Source organism: Schistocerca piceifrons, chromosome 9 (genome assembly GCF_021461385.2).
Source record: "Schistocerca piceifrons isolate TAMUIC-IGC-003096 chromosome 9, iqSchPice1.1, whole genome shotgun sequence".
Classification (NCBI taxonomy): Eukaryota; Metazoa; Arthropoda; class Insecta; order Orthoptera; family Acrididae; genus Schistocerca; species Schistocerca piceifrons.
The window spans coordinates 120,547,908-120,571,942 of NC_060146.1; the positions used below are offsets into that span (position 1 = coordinate 120,547,908).

Sequence of the window (24,035 nt, forward strand, 5' to 3'; positions counted from 1 at the left end):
AGCAGGATAATGCATGACCGCATGTTGCAGGTCTTGCACGGGCCTTTCTGGATAGAGAAAATGTTCGACTGCTGTCCTGACCAGCACATTCTCCAGATCTCTCACCAATTGAAAACGTCTGGTCAGTGGTGGCCGAGCAACTGCCTCGTCACAATACGCCAGTCACTACTCTTGATGAACTGTGGTATCGTGTTAAGGCTGCATGGGCAGCTGTACCTGTACACGCCATCCAAGCTCTGATCAATGCCCAGGCGCATCAAGGCTGTTATTACGGCCAGAGGTAGTTGTTCTGGGTACTGATTTCTCAGGGTCTATGCACCCAAATTGCGTGAAAATGTAATCACATGTCAGTTCAAGTATAATATATTTGTCCAATGAATAACCGTTTATCATCCGCACTTCTTCTTGGTGTAGCAACTTTAATGGCCAGTAGTGTATGACTGCTCCACCTATGCACTGCTCTTTTATGCCTCGTGGACGTGATGCTATCGGCAGGTTTGCATGTGCATGTCGCTATCCCATGTCTTTTCTCACCTCAATGTAACCACGCCCACCTCTCCATGACACGCTACTGCCCCATAGCAGACGTCACATTATTTGATCCCTCATGCACTGACTGCTTCTAGTCTGTCGTTTTCAGTAGCTTCTCATTTCGTAGCTGATGTGTTCATTTTTAACAGTCTTTACTCGCACTACGCTTCAATTTTCGCTTTCATATTACGCTGTGCCCAAGACCTCAACTTTCAGAAACTCCTTCCTCTGTTCTATATTGTCATGTCGCAACCATAAGTCTACATCAAAAATAGCGTCGTCTGTCAAGTACAAAGTTATCACTGAAAGCCCGTTTATTACGAACACCGATGTACAGACACAACAGTCTCCTGGACGGAGAGCTCGTATTCATACAAACATCGAATATTCCGGAATATACAAACATTATTGATGTTATGCTTCTTGTCGTCAGTTGTTACGATGCAACGACTGAAATAATTAGTAATGGGTAAAAAATAATATGTATTGTACTTGTGTTACAGGCTTCTTCATATGCTGCATGCATATAATTAGAAACATATCTAGAGAGGCATTACTTATGCCATACTTGACTAAGTGCCTTGTTAGAGGTTGCCTCCTATCAGCTGAAGGCAATGCTACATTCCGACGTCCCAAACAGGAGAGGTCACAGTTCGTAGTGATAAACGATAAATCATCGAGTAGAACAGAAGTGATATCTGGCGTTCCGCAAGGTAGTGTCATAGGTCCTCTGCTGTTCCTGATTTATGTAAATGATCTAGGTGATAATCTGAGCAGACCCCTTAGATTGTTTGCAGATGATGCTGTAATTTACCGTCTAGTAACATCATGACGATCAATTCTAATTACAGAATGATCTAGAGAGAATTTCTGTATGGTGCGAAAAGTGGAAATTGGCACTAAACAAAGAAAAGAGCGAGGTCATCCACACGGCTACTAAAAGAAAACCAATAAATTTTGGGTATACGATAAATCGCACAAATCTAAGGGCTGTCAATTCGACTAAATACCTAGGATTACAATTACGAGCAACTTAAATTGGAAAGACCACATAGATAATATTGTGGGGAAGGAGAAACAAACACTGCGGTTTGTTGGCGGAACAGGAGATGCGACAAATCCATACATTTATCCGTCCTCTGCTGGAATACTGCTGTGTGGTGTGGGATTCTTACTCAGTAGGATTGACGGAGGACATCGAAAAAGTCCAAATAAGGGCAGTTCGTTTCGTGTTATCGGGCAATAGCGGTGAGAGTGTCACTGATATTACACACGAGTTGGGGTAGTAGTCACTGAACCAAAGGCGATTTTCCTTGCTGCGAGATCTATTTACGAAATTTCAATCAGCAACATTCTCTTCCGAATGCGAAAATATTTTGTTGACACCCACCTACGTAGGGAGAAATGATCATCATAATACAATAAGAGAAATCAGAGCTCAAAAGAAAAGATTTTGGTGTTCCTTTTCCCCACGCGCCATTCGAGAGTGGAATGGTAGAGAAGTAGTATGAAAATGGTTCGATGACCCCTCTGCCAGGCACTTAAGTGTGAACTGCAGAGTAACCGTGCAGATGTAGTGGACGAGAGCTCGCTAGATACTTGTCACAAGCCGCGGAGCGGTGCTAGTCGCGACTCGCAGGTCCAGCGATATCTATTACGGACGGCGGTCGATATCTGCAACCCCTAACTAGTGTGGTATCGATCGTTGATACCACAATTTACACAAAGAAATTTTGAAAACTTCGAGAAATTTTAACAGTAAATAATGGTGTGCCGCGATGTGGCGGCCAGTGATAGTAACCACTACGTCACCTTACATGCATCACAGTTTACGGCGATATCAGTTATTTATATCGATTCTAAACTGGCCATACACAATGTTAAATCATTAAAAATTTTATGACGCTTTGATTAAAGTTTATTGTCCGCCGTCCTACCTTGTAAAAAAGACGATCGACACTCACCTACTTGTATGAAATTTTGCAGCTATTTTCCCCAGTCGAACCCTGGATTACACTTCCCGAGTGCAGTACCAGTCGCACCTTTCGGTAATAATCTGAAAAGTGCTGAGGAAGAACGGGCACTGGTCACGGGCGGTCCTCAGCCTCCTCAAGAGCGGAAACAGCCGAAACAGCAGCAACGACAACAGCAGCGACAGCAGCAGCAACAGCGGCAGCATCAACAGCAACAAGCTAACTATAGCGAGAACACGCAGAGAATCCAGCAGGTAAGCATTCAACAACATTGTGATCGTAATTAACAGTACTAAACATCACTCTATCAGCTTAAGCACTGCTCAAGATCCTCTTACTCCGTCTCCACAGTAACTGTGACGTCATATACTCCGCACATTTGGTTTAGATTCACTACAATCGGCAGTGAAGGGGGACCCAGCGACAGAAAACTACGAAAATTTAGTTTTTTCTCTGTCCATTTAAATAGAGAGCGCACACTCCGCTGCAGAGTGAAAATCTCATTCTGGAAACATCCCCCAGGCTGTGGCTAAGCCATGTCTCCGCAATATCCTTTCTTTCAGGAGTGCTAGTTCTGCAAGGTTCGCAGGAGAGCTTATGTAAAGTTTGGAAGGTAGGAGACGAGGTACTGACAGAAGTAAAGCTGTGAGTACGGGTCGTGAGCCGTGCTTCGGTAGCTCAGATGGTAGAGCACTTGCCCGTGAAAGGCAAAGGTCCCGAGTTCGAGTCTCAGTCGGGCACACAGTTTTAATCTGCCTGGAAGTTTCATATCAGCGCACACTCCGCTGCAGAGTGAAAATCTCATTCTGGAAACATCCCCCAGGCTGTGGCTAAGCCATGTCTCCGCAATATCCTTTCTTTCAGGAGTGCTAGTTCTGCAAGGTTAGCAGGAGAGCTTATGTAAAGTTTGGAAGGTAGGAGACGAGGTACTGACAGAAGTAAAGCTGTGAGTACGGGTCGTGAGCCGTGCTTCGGTAGCTCAGATGGTAGAGCACTTGCCCGTGAAAGGCAAAGGTCCCGAGTTCGAGTCTCAGTCGGGCACACAGTTTTAATCTGCCTGGAAGTTTCATATCAGCGCACACTCCGCTGCAGAGTGAAAATCTCATTCTGGAAACATCCCCCAGGCTGTGGTTAAGCCATGTCTCCGCAATATCCTTTCTTTCAGGAGTGCTAGTTCTGCAAGGTTCGCAGGAGAGCTTATGTAAAGTTTGGAAGGTAGGAGACGAGGTACTGACAGAAGTAAAGCTGTGAGTACGGGTCGTGAGCCGTGCTTCGGTAGCTCAGATGGTAGAGCACTTGCCCGTGAAAGGCAAAGGTCCCGAGTTCGAGTCTCAGTCGGGCACACAGTTTTAATCTGCCTGGAAGTTTCATATCAGCGCACACTCCGCTGCAGAGTGAAAATCTCATTCTGGAAACATCCCCCAGGCTGTGGCTAAGCCATGTCTCCGCAATATCCTTTCTTTCAGGAGTGCTAGTTCTGCAAGGTTAGCAGGAGAGCTTATGTAAAGTTTGGAAGGTAGGAGACGAGGTACTGACAGAAGTAAAGCTGTGAGTACGGGTCGTGAGCCGTGCTTCGGTAGCTCAGATGGTAGAGCACTTGCCCGTGAAAGGCAAAGGTCCCGAGTTCGAGTCTCAGTCGGGCACACAGTTTTAATCTGCCTGGAAGTTTCATATCAGCGCACACTCCGCTGCAGAGTGAAAATCTCATTCTGGAAACATCCCCCAGGCTGTGGTTAAGCCATGTCTCCGCAATATCCTTTCTTTCAGGAGTGCTAGTTCTGCAAGGTTCGCAGGAGAGCTTCTGTAAAGTTTGGAAGGTAGGAGACGAGGTTCTGGCAGAAGTAAAGCTGTGAGTAGCGGGCGTGAGCCGTGCTTCGGTAGCTCAGATGGTAGAGCACTTGCCCGTGAAAGGCAAAGGTCCCGAGTTCGAGTCTCAGTCGAGCACACAGTTTTAATCTGCCAGGAAGTTTCATATCAGCGCACACTCCGCTGCAGAGTGAAAATCTCATTCTGGAAACATCCCCCAGGCTGTGGCTAAGCCATGTCTCCGCAATATCCTTTCTTTCAGGAGTGCTAGTTCTGCAAGGTTCGCAGGAGAGCTTCTGTAAAGTTTGGAAGGTAGGAGACGAGGTTCTGGCAGAAGTAAAGCTGTGAGTAGCGGGCGTGAGCCGTGCTTCGGTAGCTCAGATGGTAGAGCACTTGCCCGTGAAAGGCAAAGGTCCCGAGTTCGAGTCTCAGTCGAGCACACAGTTTTAATCTGCCAGGAAGTTTCATATCAGCGCACACTCCGCTGCAGAGTGAAAATCTCATTCTGGAAACATCCCCCAGGCTGTGGCTAAGCCATGTCTCCGCAATATCCTTTCTTTCAGGAGTGCTAGTTCTGCAAGGTTCGCAGGAGAACTTATGTAAAGTTTGGAAAGTAGGAGACGAGGTACTGCCAGAAGTAATGCTGTGAGTAGCGGGCGTGAGCCGTGCTTGGGTAGCTCAGATGGTAGAGCACTTGCCCGTGAAAGGCAAAGGTCCCGAGTTCGAGTCTCAGTCGGGCACACAGTTTTAATCTGCCAGGAAGTTTCATATCAGCGCACACTCCGCTGCAGAGTGAAAATCTCATTCTGGAAACATCCCCCAGGCTGTGGTTAAGCCATGTCTCCGCAATATCCTTTCTTTCAGGAGTGCTAGTTCTGCAAGGTTCACAGGAGAGCTTCTGTAAAGTTTGGAAGGTAGGAGACGAGGTACTGGCAGAAGTAAAGCTGTGAGTAGCGGGCGTGAGTCGTGCTTCGGTAGCTCAGATGGTAGAGCACTTGCCCGCGAAAGGCAAAGGTCCCGAGTTCGAGTCTCGGTCGGGCACACAGTTTTAATCTGCCAGGAAGTTTCTTAAATAGAGGGTTTTTCTTTTAAAATTAAGTATGTGTGTTTTATTTCACATAACTGTAAATATTTTTATTTACTTTCTCAACGTATGGTGACACAAGTAGAGCCCTATATACACATATCAAAAAAGTTTTGCATCACCTCGGTTCCGAGAGGTTCGGAACCTGTACAGAAAACTGGAATATAGATCAACATATACATCATATCTGCTCTTTTTATTGCTCATGAAAACCGCACGTTGTATGCTGTACCACCATTTAGCGAGACCTTCAGAGGTGGTGGTCCCGATTGTTGCACACACTGGTACTTCTAATACCCAGTAGCATGTCCTCTTGCATTGATCCATGCCTGTATTCGTTGCGGCATACTGTCCACAAGTCCATCAAAGCATTGTTGGTCCAGATTGTCCCACTCCACAATGGCCATTCGGCGTAGATGCCTCACAATGGTTGGTGGGTCACGTCGTCCATAAACAGCCCTTTTCAATATATCACAGGCGTGTTAGACAGGGTTCAAGTCCGGACAACATGCTGGCCACTCTAGTCGAGCAATGTCGTTATCCTGAAGGATGTCATTCACAAGATGGGCACGACGGGGCACGAATTGTCGTCTATGAAGACGAAAGCCTCGCCAATATGCTGCCGATATGGGCGCGCTAACGGTCGGAGGATGGCATTCACGTATCGTACAGCCCTTACGGCGCCTTCCATGACCACCAGCGGCGTACGTCAGCCCCACATAATGCCTCTCCAAAACAGAAGGGAAACCCCACCTTGTTGCACTCGCCGGACAGTGTGTCTAAGGTGTTCAGCGTGACCGGGTTGCCTCCAAACACGCCTCCGACGATAGTCTGGTTGAAGGCATATGAGACACTCATCGGTAAAGAGAACCTGATGCCAATCCTTAGCGGTCCATTCGGCATGTTGTTGGGCCCATCTGTACCGCGCTGCATTGTGTCGTGGTTGGAAAGATGGACCTCGGGAGTGTAGTTGCCCATCATGCAGGCTATTGCGCACAGTTTGAGTCGTAACACGACGTCCTGTGGCTGCACGAAAAGCATTATTCAACATGGTGGCATTGCTGTCAGGGTTCCTCCGAGCTATAATCCATAGGTAACTGTCATCCACTGCAGTAGTAGCCCTTGGCCGGCCTGAGCGATGCATGGCATCGACAGTTCCTGTCTCTCTCTTTATCTCCTCCATGTCCGAACAACATCGCTTTGGTTCATTCCGAGACGCCTTTACACCTCTTCCTGGCACAAAGTAACAATGCGGACGCGATCGACCCGCGGTATTTACCGTCGAGGCATGGTTGAACTACATACAACACGAGCCGTGTACCTCCTTCCTGATGCAATGACTGGAACTGATGCGTCGTCGGACTCCCTCCGTGTAATAGGCGCTGCCCATGCATGGTTGTTTAAATTTTTGGGCGGTTTTAGTGACATCTCTGAACAGTCAAAGGGACTGTGTCTGTGATACAATATCCACTGTCAACTTTATTTTCAGGAGTTTTGGAACCAGGGTGATGCAAAACTTTTTTTGATGTCTGTACTATCTGAAGGGATCTAAGATTCAAAATTTTCAATAGTTCGACGGATAATATATCAGAAGAATATATTCTAACTGTTGGTTAACTCGGCATGCCATTGTTTCCACATTGTAAGTTCAGTGCAAATATGGGATGTTGAGTAAGTGAGTGTTTAGGATAGAAGATACCTCCAAGAACGGACATAAGGCCGGCCGTAGTGGCCGAGCTGTTCTATACGCTACAGTCTGGAACCGCGCGACCGATATGGTCGCAGGTTCGAATCCTGCCTCGGGCATGGATGTGTGTGATGTCCTTAGGTTAGTTATGTTTAAGTAGTTCTTAGTTCTAGGGGACTGATGACCTCAGAAGTTAAGTCCCATAGTGCTCAGAGCCATTTGAACCATTTGAACGGACATAAGCAACACAATAGCTACTCATTCTTGCGGTAAATCGGAAAATGCTACAAACAATGGTAAGCTTATTTGTGAAGAAACATCAACTCCATTATCCATTGGAAAGACGCTTTATTTATCTGATTACCAGAATTCTGATTCAGACCACTTCGTTCACCCTTTAATTCTCATTCTGAGTAAGTACACAAAGATATTACTTCAATCAATCAGCATCAGACATATCTGTGCCAAATGGTTTTTAAAATTGCGTCAAAGCTTTTTGCAGACGGTTCGTTCATACCGTATGTATTGTATTTTGACCAAGTATCTGACCTATTTGAACGTAATCCATCTGATGGTTCAGTATCTGTATGCAAAGTACATTATATGGGGTGTATCAAAAAGAATCATCCGATTTTTAAAAAAATCATAACTATTTTGTTATTTGAGATATGTGCGTGAGCAACGTACTGTTGGTAAGAGCAAACTCTGGAGTTTTTCATGGTTCCCGCTAAGTAGCAGCAGTTCTAGTGAAAATGGTGTCGGGACAACTGAAAGCGTTTTGTTTTCCCGGTTTGTGCAGTAATAACTGTTCAGCGAGACTTTCCAGTTAGGCATGATGTGGATCCCCCTATAGCACAGAGCATTGGACGATGGCGTGAACAATTCCGAGGAACAGGTCGTTTGTGCAAAGGCAAATCGCCGGGCCGTCCCCGAGTGTCTGACACAGATGTCGAACGCATCCGCCCTAGTTTCACAAGGAATTTGCAGAAATCCGTTCGCCGTGCTGCTCGACAGTTTAACAAGCTCCCGATGTCCGTCTGGGGTGTGTTGCGTCGTCGTTTACACGTGAAACCGTACAAAATTCAGTTACTACAGGCACTTCGTGAAGGTGACAAACAGCAACATGTGGAGTTCTGTAATTTCGTTCTTGACAAGATGGAGGATAGCAGTTTTCTTCCAAGGGCATCGGACCTGGCTGTAAGTGATTGTTTCTTGTGGAGGTTTATAAAAGACTATGTTTATGTGCCTCCGTTGCCGACAACAATGAATGAAGTGAAACACGGCATAACAGCAGCTGTGAAAGCTGCAACTCGAGACATGCTCGCTGCAGCGTGGGAACAATTTGAGTACCGCATTGACATATGCCGCACATCTCAAGGAGGCATATTGAACACCTGCGAAAAGGTATGAGAAAAAACTTTTTGAGTTTCCTGTTCATAAAAAAACAAAATACATTGTATATGTTCATTAGTTTCAGAAATCGGATGATTCTTTCTGATACACCCTGTACTTTACATTTGGAGTATTGACGCTGTTGCCACATACGACAGAAGAAATATTATTAACTGTCATGTGTTGTGGAAAATTTTGTATCAGTACTGCCATGCATATATAAAGCCAGGAAGAGGAGCGCAGAAAGCAACCAAACGGATTTGGAGAAGCAGACGATGAAAGATGCTGAAAGGAGCGTAGATGAGAGTTGTCTAGTAACTCAGAAAGTTCCTGCTATGTCCCGGGAATTTATGAAGTTGCTACTGAACATTCGAACACCTTGTTCCACACAAATGTGCTTCCCCACTCTACAATAAACGCTTTCAAGGAATCTATTTAGAGATAAAAATCTAAAATATTCAGTGTTTGTAAAGCACAACAGTTTGCACATGTTATCGTAACCAATTCATAATACATCAGAAAATGAAATATTAGTGCTAACGGAAGTTGAAGATGCAGCTGATTTCATTTTTCCGCTTATAGAAAAAAATTTGAAGAATAATTACCAATGAAATGACAGCACATAAAATGACCCTCTTCTTCACCAAATGTCTCCCAAAACTAAAAGCACGTGAAGATGGTCAGTGTAGGCCAAAACGGTTACGAGAATGTCAGAGAATGTGATTGTGTCTAATGTAAAAAGGAAGGTCGCAATACATTACTCAGCAGTGGCCAACGGAAAATAGTTTTTCGAAGAATTGAAATTGTGACTAAAGTTTTCATGATGATGATGAGGTCTCATACTATAGTACGTGAAGGTGGTCAGTGTAGGCCAAAACGGTTACGAGAATGTCAGAGAATGTGATTGTGTCTAATGTAAAAAGGAAGGTCGCAATACATTACTCAGCAATGGCCTACAATGGAAAATAGTTTTTCGAAGAATTGAAATCATTTTGACTAAAGTTTTCATCATGATGATGAGGTCCCATACTCCGAGGAGCGTAGGGGACGATGCGGGAGACCCGCACCGCCGTACTAGGCAAGGTCATAGCTGAGGTGGTTTGCCATTGCCTTCCCCCGACCGTAATGGGTATGAATGATGATGATGAAGACGACACAACAATACCTACTCATCTCGAGGCAGGAAAAACCCCTGAACCCGCCGGAAATCGAACCCGCAACCCCGTACGCGGGAAGCGAGAACGATACCGCAACACCACGAGCTGCGGACCAAAGTTGTCATAGCGTCCCAAAAAAATTATCTTTACAGACCATGCAGTGGAAAGGTTTGTAAAATTTAACTTGGAGGATGTCAGTACTGTCAACTTTTTGGTCTTTCTGTTGTTTTTGTGACTCTTGCAGCTATTAAGATGTTACTGCGCAACAATTCTTACAAACCGTTTTGTTACTTGTACTTTATTTATTTATTTAATTCATTAACAGTACAAAGTAACCCACCGCCTTGAAATGTAAGGTGGGTCCGATGCTTCTGAATCTAACAGCAAAGAACTCTCATTGTTACAATCTTATTGGTATACAGTTGTTAATGCTTTTCTAAATGATATAAAGAACATAATGTATAAAGATTTCTCTGTGGTTACAGCGAATTGAGTGGTTAACAGTTCTTAAAATAGTTCCATATAATTTGTTACTACCTAGTTCTTGTTATTGTTGTGGTCTTGAGCCCCTGAGACTGGTTTGATGCAGCTCTCCATGCTACTCTATCCTGTGCAAGCTTATTCATCTCCCAGTACATACTGCAACCTACATCCTTCTGTATCTGTTTAGTGTATTTATCTCTTGGTCTCCCTCTACGAATTTTACCTTCCACGCTACCCTCCAGTACTAAATTGGTGATCTCCTGATACCTCAGAACATGTCCTACCAACCGATCCCTTCTTCTAGTCAAGTTGTGCCACAAATTCCTCTTCTCCCCAATCCAATACCTCCTCATTAGTTATATGATCTAACCGTTTAATCTTCAGCATTCTTCTGTAGCACCACATTTCGAAAGCTTCTGTTCTTGTCTAAATTATTTATCGTCCATGTTTCACTTCCATAAATGGCTACACTCCATACAAATACTTTCAGAAACGACTTCCTGACACTTAAATCCATACTCGATGTTAACAGATTTCTCTTCTTCAGAAACGTTTTCCTTGCCATTGCCAGTCCACATTTTATATCCTCTCCGACCATCATCAGTTATTTTGCTCCCCAAATAGCAAAACTCCTTTACTACTTTAAGTGTCTCATTTCCTAATCTAATTCCCTCAGTATCATCCGACTTAATTAGACTACATTCCATTATCCTCGTTTTGCTTTTGTTGATGTTCATCTTATACCCCCCTTTCAAGACACTGTCCATTCCGTTCAACTGCTCTTCCAAGTCCTTTGCTGTCTCTGACAGAATTACAACGTCATCGTCGAACCTCAAAGTTTTTATTTCTTCTCTATGGATTTTAATACCTACTTCGAATTTGTCTTTTGTTTCCTTCACTGCTTGCTCAATATTGAGATTGAATAACATCGGGGAGAGGCTAGAACCCTGTCTCACTCCTTTCCCAACCAATGCTTCTCTACCTAGTTATGAGAATATAATTTATATAATGCAAATGTCAAAGAAAAGTAACAAAAAAGAAAATGTAACACAATGAGCGTGGTGAAAATAATTTTCAGTATGTAGAGGGAAGTGATATGCTGTATTTGGATGTGTAATACAGTCTAAGTATCATGTTGGTTGATAGTGGCCTAGTTCTACCTATTTTATATGAGAAGGTCTCGGTACAACCTCGAGCTATTCTCATCTAAAATGGTTTGTGCTAATGTATGTTTACACAGATTATACAGATTAAATGGTGACTGAGCACTTCATACATGGAATACTGTTACTGTTACTTGTACTGTTAAGCTTCCCCATTAAAATGCCTACTCTAGTCAACCGTAATTTCCAGATCCCCGCACGGCTGGTAACAGCGGCTCCACAGTTCGCGTCTTCACCTTACCTGTCCAGCTCCAGCGGCCTCCAGATGCGGCCACCTGTCGCCGTCGCCGTCGCCCAGGCACAAACCCGGACCCCCCAGCCGTATCACCAGGCCGCAGCACAGAACGCCACAGCCGAGGCGCCGCACCATTCAGTCAGGCAGCCACCCGCCTACCCCCACCACGAGTACCAGCACCAACAGCCGGCCCTGGGTCCACAGGTGGGTTCCAGCTGTTCACCAGCACTAGCATCTTTCCAGCAAATAGCGATACGTGGGTGATTTTTACCACGTGAAAATTTTCTCGACATTCATTTGCCATCGCCTTCCTACACACTAGACTTTGTCTTTAATAACTGTAGAAATTAATGCTACGATTTCAAAACACTAACTTTCAATAGTATTTCCTGTTCGTATCATCTTACTTAACAACTGTTCTGATGTGGGGGTACCAGGTGCAGGAGTATGAAACCGGTATTTGGTTGCAATAATTAAACGTCTGTTGCTTGAAACTGATAAACGATATTTTATTCAAAATAATCTCCATTGCTATTTATACATTTCTCCAACCTCTCCGGCAGGCTATGAATGCCACGCAAAAAAAAAACTTCTTTTGAAGCGAACCAGTCAGCGAGCCGTTTTCTCACATTTTCATACGAACTGAACCGTTGTTCAGCGAGAGCGTGTTCCAGTTGTGCAAACAGATGATAATCGGACTGATACGAATTTGGAAAAGAAGCTGCATGCCATGGTATTTCCCGGCTGAACACCTCGCTCGTTTCCGTGACCCGTTTTGCTGTGTGTGACGGGCGTTATCATAGAGCAATATGACTTTGTTGCCTTTTTCCATATTTCGGTAGTTTTTCACGTAATCCTCGATTGAAATCGATCATTTTCTGTTGGTATCGATAAGTGTTAACGGTTTCACCAGGTTTTAGCAGCTCATAATAGAGGACACCCTTTTGATCCCACAAACGCAGAGCATTTTTTTTTTTTTCAAAGCGATTTGGTCTGGCAGTGGATGACAATGGATTTCTTGTATTCACCCACGATTAACGCCGCTTAGGATTCTCAAAATATATCAATTTATCATCACCTCTGGCGAGAAGCATTTCACAAGTGATCTTCCGATTTGTTTGCTGTCTTTCATTCACTTCATGCGGACCCATTTTCCCACTTTCTGCACCTTTCCCATAGCTTTCAACACCAAATAAACTCCGTGCTATGAAGGAGACGACGAATGTGTGGCGGTCATCCATGCGAGCCCCTAACCTGCCCAACTTTAGCTGCTCTACAGCGGACTTTTAACCTTCCCAGCACTATACCTTCGGGGTTAGGCGACAATGCCTCAACGGCAGATTTAGTTTTACGTTTTATTAGTGAGGGGATTTTTATCATACCATCTAAGGGTGGGCGTTTGACCTTCACTCTGGGGCCCCCACCCTCCCTCCATTTAACACTACTGGCCATTAAAATTGCTCCACCAAGAAGAAATGCAGATGATAAACGGGTATTCACTGGACAAATATATTATACGAGAACTGACATGTGATTTCATCACGCAATTTGGGTACATAGATCCTGAGAGATCAGTACCCAGAACAACCACCTCTGGCCGTAATAACGGCCTTGATACGCCTGGGCATTGCGTCAAACAGAGCTTGGATGGCGTGTACAGGTACAGCTTCCCATGCAGCTTCAACACGATACCACAGTTCATCAAGAGTAGTGACTGGCGTATTGTGACGAGCCAGGTGCTCGGCCAACATTGACCAGACGTTTTCAATTGGTGAGAGATCTGGACAATGTGCTGGCCACGACAGCAGTCGAACATTTTCTCTATCCAGAAAGGCCCGTACAGTACCTGCAACCTGCGGTCGTGCATTATCCTGCTGAAATATAGGGTTTCGCAGGGATCAGATGAAGGGTAGAGCCACGGGTCGTAACACATCTGAAATGTAACGTCCACTATTCAAAGTGCCGTGAATGCGAACAAGAGGTGATCGAGACGTGTAACCAATGGCACCTCATACCATCACGCCGGGTGATACGCCAGTGTGGCGATGACGAATACACGCTTCCTATGTGCGTTCACCACCATGTCGCCAAACACTTATGCGACCATCATCATGCTGTAAACAGAATCTGGATTCATTCGTGCACCCAGGTTCGTCGTTGAGTACACCATCGCAGGCGCTCCTGTCTGTGATGCAGCGTCAAAGGTTACCGCAGCCATGGTCTCCGAGCTGATAGTCCATTCTGCTGCAAACGTCGTCGAACTCTCCGTGCATCACAACAACGTTTCACCAGGCAACGCCGGTCAGCTGCTGTTTGTGTATGAGAAATAGGTTGGAAACTGTCCTCATGTGAGCACATTGTAGGTGTCGCCACTGACGCCAACCTTGTGTGAATGCTTTGAAAAGCTAATCATTTGCATATCACAGCAACTTCTTCCTGTGGGTTAAATTTAGCGTCTGTAGCACGTCATCTTCGTAGTGTAGCAATTTTAATGGCCAGTAGTGTAATTTTGTCACACTTTCTTTGCATTTGTTTTCCTATGTGTTTGTCTTGTCCATTCATGTGTTCATCTCGCCTTGTCTTTTTGGGGTGGACATTTTAATGTGTTTCAGAGTGGTTGGCTCATTCTCTTTTATGCTTGTGATCAACCAGTCCAGACCATCTCCTGTATGGTTTTAATACAGTCTTTTACTTTTCCTTATGGTGTACGTTTTCCCTGTTTTTTGTTCGTACTATTCGTTTTCATCTTAGGTGTGGTTCCGCATTCACTTTCCCCATTTTACGTTCCCAAACGTGCTTTGGGAGTTGTTTTACCCTGAGCCCTGTTTGCGTCCGGAACGAGGGACTGATGACCCTGTAGTTTGGTCTCTTTATCCCTCAAACCAACTAACCAACCAACCGAAGAGAAACGGCTTTTGCGTCACATTCAATTGTTCCGCGAGTTCCTGTTGAGTTTGAGTATCATCTTCATCCAATGTAGCCTGCAATTCGTTGTCTTCGAACTTTTTTTGTGGTTTCCCGCGCTCGTCGTTTCTCACATCAAAATCACCACTTTTGAGTTTTTTGAACCACTCGAAACTCTGTGTTTTCGCAAGAGCATGTTCGCCGGTAGCTTCGACAAGCTTTCGATGTGATTCAGCAGCACTTTTCTTCAAATGATAACAGAAAACCAATGCTGTCCGCAAATAGTAGTTCGTAGGCACAATACTCGACACGTTTGCGGGTCTGAAACGGATACCGATGACTGATCATGGGTTACTGTGTGTTAACATTCGACGTTAGCCGTTACAGGAAGCAGATGGCGCTCTAGACGCGGTCTCACGGGCCCTACACTGACGGCTAACACCATCTAAAGGGAAATCTGTTTCCACACTTATACACCTGGTAAACGCAGTGTTCGGAAATTCCCTTTACAAACTTCTAGAACTTGTCGAGGAGAGTGAGTAGATAATATTTTGAATTGGAACTCATGTCCGGAAACCTACAACTACATCTATATTTATACTCCCAACGGAGTGTGGCGGAGGGCACTTTACGTGCCACTGTCATTACCTCCCTTTCCTGTTCCAGTCACGTTTGGTTCGCGGGAAGAATGACTGCCGGAAAGCCCCCGTACGGGCTCGAATCCCTCTAATTTTACATTCGTAATCTCCTCGGGAGGTATAAGTAGGGAGAAGCAATATATTTGATACCTCATCCAGAAACGCACCCTATTGAACCTGGACAGCAAGCTACACCGCGATGCAGAGCGCCTCTCTTACAGAGTCTGCCACTTGACTTTGCTAAACATCTCCGTAACGCTATCACGCTTACCGTTTCGTTGCTGCAGCCATTTGAAAACATGTTGATAACGCGACGATGTTTACAAGTAACTTATTAGGCGTGACACAGTACATCACTTGTTTTACAATTCCATAACCAAAAGAATAGAAAGGAAACTTAATCGCTCTTCACAAAAAATTCCATTCCCAATTTGGATGTGAGGTGTCTACTTTGGGCGCCACAGCCACGCCTTCTGATGATGAAGATACCTCTTTCTCGACGCCGTTGCGTAATTGTGGAAAAAAAAGGCATGAGATGGAGTCGGACATTGTGGTTAAAGATCCTGATGAAGGCAAGGAGCCGCCCTTCCATTATCATGAACTTCGCCATTCGGGAGGATCATATCGATGTATTCTGCAAACGTCTACTCAACTATGTAGCTCCAACAGACATCTGAATGAGGCTCTAACTAGGCCAGAGGGGCAGGATAGAAGTTCAGTGACATCAGCCGAAGTAACGTGACCATCACCACCCCCTCCCCTCCCCACTATGACTACCCTGTTCGTACCTACCTAGCAAACATGTTTTCGAGCGTCTGCAGTACTGAAGTGGTACGATTCAGGATGTGGGTTCCTATGCAAAATATTATGTACTCTACAAGTCCTAGAAGTTTGTAACGGGAATTTCGAAAACCCTGTATAATCTTTTCTTGACACATAAATCATTTATTGATTTTTGGCTACATGTAGAAAAGTACTATTAATTGTGCGTGGCTGCATCCATTCTATTATTGTGATCAGAAGTATTAAGCAACATGTATATCATGTTCATTGTGGACAAACTACTTCTTTTCTTAGGTCAAAAAATCTCTGACTCTGAAAAACATGTGTTAATAAAATAAAGAGAAATGAATGAAAAATGGAGAGTGCCTTTTAATTATCAAGGGGCGCATAGACTAACATGAACGTGAACACTACTTGCTAATTAGCTCTTAGGCCGGTTAAGATTGTTAAGAGATCTAAGGAGAAAAAGGAGATTATAGCTCTATTGACAAACATGCAAGGTGAATGATGACAGAATAATCAAACAAATCTTTGATCTACCAAACAATGATAAATCCAAGATCACGTGGCTGGGAGAAGGAGGAAGAAACACCGCAAATGTAGGAGTCGACATGGACACAGTAAGAAACAGAGCATTTTTTAAAGAAGCAATAGAAAAGGCAGTGTTTCAGAACAGAAAAAATAGGAAACTGGACGAAAGTGGACACAAGAAAAGGAGGAGGAACATTCTCTAGGACTGAAAGACGTGTGTACTCGAAGAAAACTGCATTTCAAAACAAAGAAGCAGAAACAATGTTGATTTATCGTACCCTCCAAAGGAATTATTAGAATATACACAAAAAATGGTGAAAGTTTCAACTACTAATAAAGTTAAATATCTGTTAAAACTGAGTGGAAGTGGTGCATCAGAAGTTTTAAACATGTTTTGGTGATTAAAGTAAATCATGTATACATGGGGTAATGCTAGTTGCTAGAGTATATTACTTCTGTTCATTGACTCTGTACACAGCCTGTCACATTTCTAGTCACATTAGCTGCTTTAGTAATTAAAACACAGGGCGCCTTTTTAGATGCAACAAAGGTAAAATCCCCGAGAAACCATACTTTCTCCAAATCACTCCATGTGAATGTTGGAATCTTCCGTGTAACAAGGCCGCTACTTACGAAGCCCAGCTGAAAAGCAACGCCTCCGAATTTTTTATTCTGCTCTCAATATTGGATGGGGTATTACATGTTATCGATATTGCTCGGTCGACTGTATGCTTTGCTGTCGCAAGTTGCAGATTTCTGCCGTTAGAGGGCTCCAACTACAGAGTATAACATGGCGGTACGCAACGTCACTACGTCGGTGCGTGGGAAACAGTGGTCTGTAATCGACTTTCTGAAAGCATGAATTTTAAGAGTTCGTCCACACATGCAGCAGCATATCCTTCAGCATGACAACGCCGGACCACACACCCAAGTCCTGCCGCATCTTGCAACAATCCGCCACCTAGGATCAACAGTCATTGACCATCCTCCGTACAGTCCCGTCCTGGCCACATCTGATTTTCATCTGTTTCCAAAATACGATGAACACCTCCGAGGACTTCAATTTTTGGTGGCGAGGCTGTGACTCCGTCAACTACGTCAAATATTCTACAGTGAAGGTATCAACAAACTAGACTCTCGATGGGAGAAATGTGTTCGTCGCCAGGGGGACTACGAGGTGCAACAATGAAGTAATGAGACTGATGTGAAAAAAAAAGTTGCTAACCGTTTTAGTCAATTTTAGTGATGTCTCCTTCAAAGAAGTTCCCTTCTGATTGCACACACTTTTTCCAGCGCTTCTGCCATTAATGGTAACATTTCTGGAACTCATCTTCTGTAATATCCTCCAAGAGTCTCGTCGCAGCATTTTGGACATCTTGTGTTGTTTGAAAATGGTGTCTTTTGACCGCCGTTTTGACTCTTGGAAATAGAAAAAAGTCGCATGAAGCAATATCTGGTGAATAAGGTGGCCGTGCTGGTACTAAAATTTGTTTTTGAGGTTAAAAATTGCAGTACTGACAGAGCAGTATGGGATGGCGCATTATTGTGATGCAGAATCAAATTATCAGCAATGTTGGCATGGACAAGAAGAACTCTTTTAAGAAGTCTTTTTAAAATTTCTTTGTAGTAATACTGGTTAATTGCATGTCCAGGAGGCACCCACTCTTTATGAACAATTCCCATGGAATCAAAGAAGAACACAAGCAAGCATTTCACTTTTGACTTTGACATGCGAGCTTTTTTGGTTTGGGTGATCCCTTTGAGCACCATTGCGAACTTTGGCGTTTTGTCTCTGGATCGTACTGAAAAAACCATCTTTCATCAAAAGTGATAACAAAGCTCAACAATTCTGGATTGATTTCCGTTTGCTCTAACAGATCGGTTGCAACATTTTCCCGTGTTTCTCGCTGTTGAGGTGTGAGATTTTTGGGGACCATTTTTGCACAAATCTTTCTCATACCAAGATCTTCAGTTATTATTAGATAAACCATTTCTCGATTGATGTTCAGTGCTTCTGCATTCATTTTCATGAATAATCTTGGCCAAGTTGACATCCATTCGTGAGGTTGATGGTCGTCCACTGCAGTCTTCATCTTCAACATTTGTTCTACCTTCACTAAACATTCTATGCCAACTTGAGCTCTTTATATAACTTCCTCTCCAACAGCCTTCTGAAGCTTACCGTAAGTTGTCGTCCCGTTTTCACCCAATTTAACACAAAAAAATGGCGTACCGTTGCGCAATATTATGCAGTTCCATTTCCGTGACGAGAGACACAAACATGTGTTAATGTATTACAGCATAACTCACGACAGAGCAGTTGCATCGATGTGCCACTTAGACTAGAAGCAGCTTATAGACCAAGGTCAAAGATATTGTGCCTACGCAAGCCTGCAGGGTTGCCACATCTTGCAAAGAAAATCAGTCGCATTACTTTACCGTCGCTCCTCGTATGTTGAGAAATAAATTTGTAGACATGAAGTTTTGTGTCGCCATTGCCACTGTAGAGTCTTGTATCATGGGAAGCAATAGAGAGGATGTTGTTTGGTGGCCAGTATCCTCTTTCTATAATGCAAACTGCACACTTGTATTAACAGAGTTCGTTATTAACCAGAGCAGAAAACCACTTATCTTTAATCAAGTTGTTGTGGTACAAGCTCTTCCATAATAGTCCACATTAGCCTCACTGCTGGTGAAGTACAAGTCCTGCTATAAGCGCTACACTCTCCTAACTGGTGATGTGAAATGACGGACCCAACTAGAGCAGTGACTGAGTTAGTAACTGAGCTGGAACTATGACTGATAACTCTGACAGGGACTGGACTGTCCGCGACAGACTGGCCTCTCCGGTCCGCGGCGGCGATCTAAATACTGGCGGTCGAGAGGGCGTTGGCGGCGCAATGCTTGCGAGTCTGTCTCTGGCCTCTCTCCTGACAGGCGCACTTGATTCAGCACCTGTTATCGATCTTCTTGCAACCTTTCTGGCTACCGGTGTGCTATGTGCTAGTGACAGCTTACACCAGCACATGAAGTGTAAAGATGTAGGGTGTTAAAAAACTTTGTTTTATTTAAAAAGCTTTATGATCTTTTACATAAAAACTTGGAGGCATTACTTTTCAGCATGCTCTCCTGTTTCTGTCCTAGTCTTAGTCCATCCATGCTAGCTCTCATTCTGTAATGATCTTGATGTCATTGTGCCATTAAACTATAAACTTTCTTGCCCGTTCATTGTATTTAGAATGTGACATCCAATCCTAAAATTTAATGCAAAACACTATGATATACTGTAGCACCACAATTTTTCAAACTTTCCTTTTACAAATGTGTTTAATTTTTCCTATCTCAACCTATTGTGTGTGAAAGTTTCCGTACTCCTAGGTTAAAGTAATATGTTGCATATTGTAGCTGTGCGGGATTAGCCAAGTGGTCTAGGGCGCTGCAGTCATGGACTGTGCGGCTGGTCCCGGCTGAGGTTCGAATCCTCCCTCGGGCATGGGTGTGTGTGTGTTTGTCCTTAGGATAACTTAGGTTATGTAGTGTGTAACTTTAGGGACTGATGACCTTAGCAGCTAAGTCCCATGAGATTTCACCCACATTTGAACATTTTTTTGCATATTGTATATGGTAATAGTTGTATGTGAACTACCATGCATTACATGGAGATCTAAGTGCAAGCCCTACATGACTTCTTGTGGAGCATCTCTGGAGTTAGGCTTTGAAAGGATTTCTCAATACTTTCTTCAGTAGTCTTGCACTGGCGTGCAGTCACATTGGGCCTGATTATTCCACACAATAAGTTGTCTGGCGTGGTAAGGTTTGGGTTTCCTGTTGAACATTTAAATCAAGCTTGTGGCATTACTGAGCCACATCTAATCGAGCAAACCCTAAATTGTTCACGAAAGAGCCCCCTCATCTGAGGGTGTGCTGGAGCATCTCCTTCCTGCTGTACACACTCCCCTGTCGCCAGACTCAATTATTAGCCACGATTGCAACATGTTCCAATAAGAATTTCCACTCCCATACCTATAAAAATTATCTGAACGTGCATCATGAAGACATCTCAGTCCATATCGTACTGTGAAGTCGGTTCCTTTTCAGCTCTTGTTTTTCCATAAACTAGAAAAGTGGTGCGTCACAAATTAATCAGACAGTAACACTTCCGAGCGAGACAGAGCGTTGGGAAACTGTGCCAGCAAAGCATGGTAGGCTGTAATTCGCTGCTCCTGGCATTATCAAATGATTCAGTCCCAAACATACATCTAAATCCTGATCTGTGTCAATACTGACTGACAACAACGCTGTCGGTCACCTTCAAGGCAAATATACCACTAAAACAATTATTCCCCCCCACTTGTCAAAGTAAAGAGGTATGTGGGGAATTCTCAGACACACTGTAGAGTAAATCTTGCAACAACATCCAAAGTGTCGTAAGGCCGACCATGTAGAAAACCAGTCCATTTGTTTGACCGCCTGTTTTCGTTTGCAGCATCAGTCGCCGGTGAGCACCATCCTCACAGCTCCTATGTGGGGAATTCTCAGACACACTGTAGAGTAAATCTTGTAACAACATCCAAATGTCTTGTATGACTGACCATATAGGAAACCAGTCCATTTGTTTGACCGCCTGTTTTCGTTTGCAGCATCAGTCGCCGGTGAGCACCATCCTCACAGCTCCTGCTCATGCCGCTGCCTACAGCCCAGCAGTCAGCTCCGTCACCACAGCACCTGTTCATGCCGCGCACACCTACCTACAGACGGTGGCTGCCGCTGCACTACAACAACAGCAGCCAAGTGTGGTTCCTCAGACCCTGCACGAACAGCTGTACCACGACAGCCCATTGCACAGTGGAGTAGTTGTCTTCCCAGAAGAGGCCAGGCAGCAGCTTTACCAGCAGGTTACTACTCCAGTGCCGCCTATATCGAGGCCAAATCCCCATCACCATGGCCCGCTCCACAACGGCGCTATTCTCGTGTCACACGTCCCTAGACAACACGAACACCAGCAAAGTCAAGTGTACTACAATGGTGGTATACTGCTACCAGAAGTCTTGAGGAAATACTTGTATCCCAACCAGGTCAACAGTATTGCTCCTCTACACATAAATTCACCCAGAGATCACTACCACCAGCAGAATCTAGTACAGCACGGTGCTAATCTGGGACAGATTCAGCTGAGACAACAGCCCTACCATCACATTCAAGTACAGGGAAGTGCTACGCAGTTATCAGATGTGCCGAGACAGCAACCATATCAGCAGGGAAATGTTCACCACATTGCTACTCTGGGATCAGATATACTCCGACTGCAACCACATCAACAAGGCCCTTTAAACAATGGCGCTGCTACGAGGCAGCATCCGCACCAGTTGAGTCCAGTCAATAGTGCCGTGCGGTCTACCGTCCCCAACAGCGCTGCAGCCTCCAGTGGAAGAGTAGTCGTCTCAGTGGAACCGGCAATAGTCAAGTCACTGTCCTATCAGCAAACAGCAGTAGTTCCAGAACAAAAGCCACCACTACACAGTTCTGGCACTTCATCGTCAGTCTACCAATCGCCTGGTGGTCAACATATACAAATGATCACTGCAGTGCCGTCTCAGTCAACAATTCTACTACCAGTATCATCAAACGTCCACCACACTTCTCCACATCTTGCGACAACATACGTGCGTCCCCTACAAACGAGCAACAATGTGGTCCAGGAGCCTCAACACATGATGAGTGACAATGGTTTCAGGATCAGCCATGACAAACACGCTGCAATACGGGGCTATACTGGAGCGTCTCCAGTGAGTGTCATCTACAGAAGCAGTATCGGTGTGACGTCACCCAACAACAGGGCGCCACACAGGGATGGAGCTGGAAGACCACAGAGGCACAACAATGACCTGCAGACACCAGTCAAGGTTGACCTCAGACCTCCACCACCTGTAATACTGTGAGAGTATCGGTTAAGGACCGTATAGTAGTAGCTCCTAGAGCTATCGCTACACAAACTGACTGTATTTTCAGTTCACTTTGTCCTGCATACGGATAATGACACCAGTTTTCCGCAATTTCCGAAACCAGGAAAGTCTACCATTCATATATTTATTCCATCCAGAATCTCTGTTATAAATGTCAGAAATTTGCGCATGTAAAATTTCGTCAATTCTACATAAGCGACAAGAAGCAGCAAATGACACTCTTAGTTCGCATTCAATGAAGACTGCAAGACATCGAAGTGTCAGAGTGCCGAACAATATTCTTGTCTCTAGTCAAACTGTCTCCGTAGCTTGGTTTCCCTTTCCTGATTTTAGTAATTTATCTGTTATGTTGTATTCATCATGTGTAGAAGTGTAAGTGTTGTTAAGTTTTGTTGCTCTGTAATAAAACTGTTTTGTTTTATTTTTCGTGTACCTCATTACAGTTCCTGGTGGGAATGTACTTAGTATTTTCTGTATTGCAAACAGAAGCCGAACGTACTTTCTTCACACTGTGCCACTCAATTTCTTGTTGCATATTGAACACTACGCATACTCAGGGTGTTAGAAGTGGAATTTACTTCGATAAATGTTACTAATTACGAGGGTAAAGCCAAAAGTAAGGTCTCCTATTTTTGTATAAGTACATAGGCCTATTTATTTCTGCAATGGTTTACATCAGTTTACAGCTTGAACATTTAGCCATTTTTCGACATAATCACGATTTCTGTCGATGCATTTTTGTAGACGCTGTGGCAGTTTTTGTATGCCTATGTCATACCAGCTCACTGCCATGCTGTTCAGAAAGTTGTGAACTAGCGTGATTGTTGCTTGGTCTCAGGTGTAAAGTGGCATGCCCAGGTTTCGTCATCCGTGACAATTAAGTCCAGAAAGTTGTCCTGTTCGCCTGTAAGGTGGTGAAGAGAAGCGCATGAAGCGTCAACTCGTTGCCGCATGTGGTCCTAAGTCAGCATTGGTGGCACCCATCTTGCGCCACACCTTCCGGTAGTTCCAATGTTTTCGTTAAAATTCTGTGAGCAGTGCTTCGGGAAACCTCAGGAACCAACGTGCAGAGATCATCCAGGGTGATCCGCCGATCTTCAAGCATGTTTTGCTCAACCTTCAGCACTGTCTCCTCAGAAATTGACGGTCTCCCGCTCTTTTGTTCGTCGTGAATTTGGGTCCTACCAGCTGCAAAATCTCTACACCACCTACGAACATTTTTGATATCCATACACGACTCACCATACACTTCCGTCAACTGGCGATGGGTTTCAATCGGCGCAGCGCCCTTTACGTTCAAAAACCGAACAACTGCGCGCAATTCGCACTTGGCGGTAACATGCAACGGGAACTCCATTCTCGACAGCTGCCAAGCCAACACTGAGCGACTCAGAGTCTTTGCACTGGTTACTGCGCAATACATCAGTTTCTTCACGGTGTATATCAGACTCAGCTACAAAACTCTAGAAGGAAAACATTTTACCAGAAATCACTCCAACTCCAATAATTTATGCTGTGATGAATGCCTGTGCCGAATTTGTATGAATGTTATATCGGGGTTCGACTCTTACAATCTCTGAAAATGCTCTTGTTGTACTGTCAGTTGCCCATCAGAAGCTTTTTCAAAAAAATGTAATGTGGGGAAAAGAAAGGAATTGTCTGACTGTGCTTTGAATGGTCGTGCGCGGTCGTAAAGGAATATAGG

The 24,035-nt window shown here is 44.4% G+C and overlaps 1 protein-coding gene across 1 annotated transcript in view; it reads left to right on the forward strand.

Moving 5' to 3' along the window:
* LOC124716748 (mediator of RNA polymerase II transcription subunit 15-like) overlaps nt 1-22,306 on the forward strand; it is an 83,004-nt gene extending 60,698 nt beyond the window's left edge. The window contains exons 6-7 of the mRNA XM_047243290.1: nt 11,467-11,715; nt 21,008-22,306. Of these exons, the coding sequence (XP_047099246.1) occupies nt 11,467-11,715; nt 21,008-22,306 (1,548 nt within the window). The remainder of the gene's footprint in view (nt 1-11,466; nt 11,716-21,007) is intronic.
* The last annotated feature ends 1,729 nt before the right edge of the window (nt 22,307-24,035 follow it).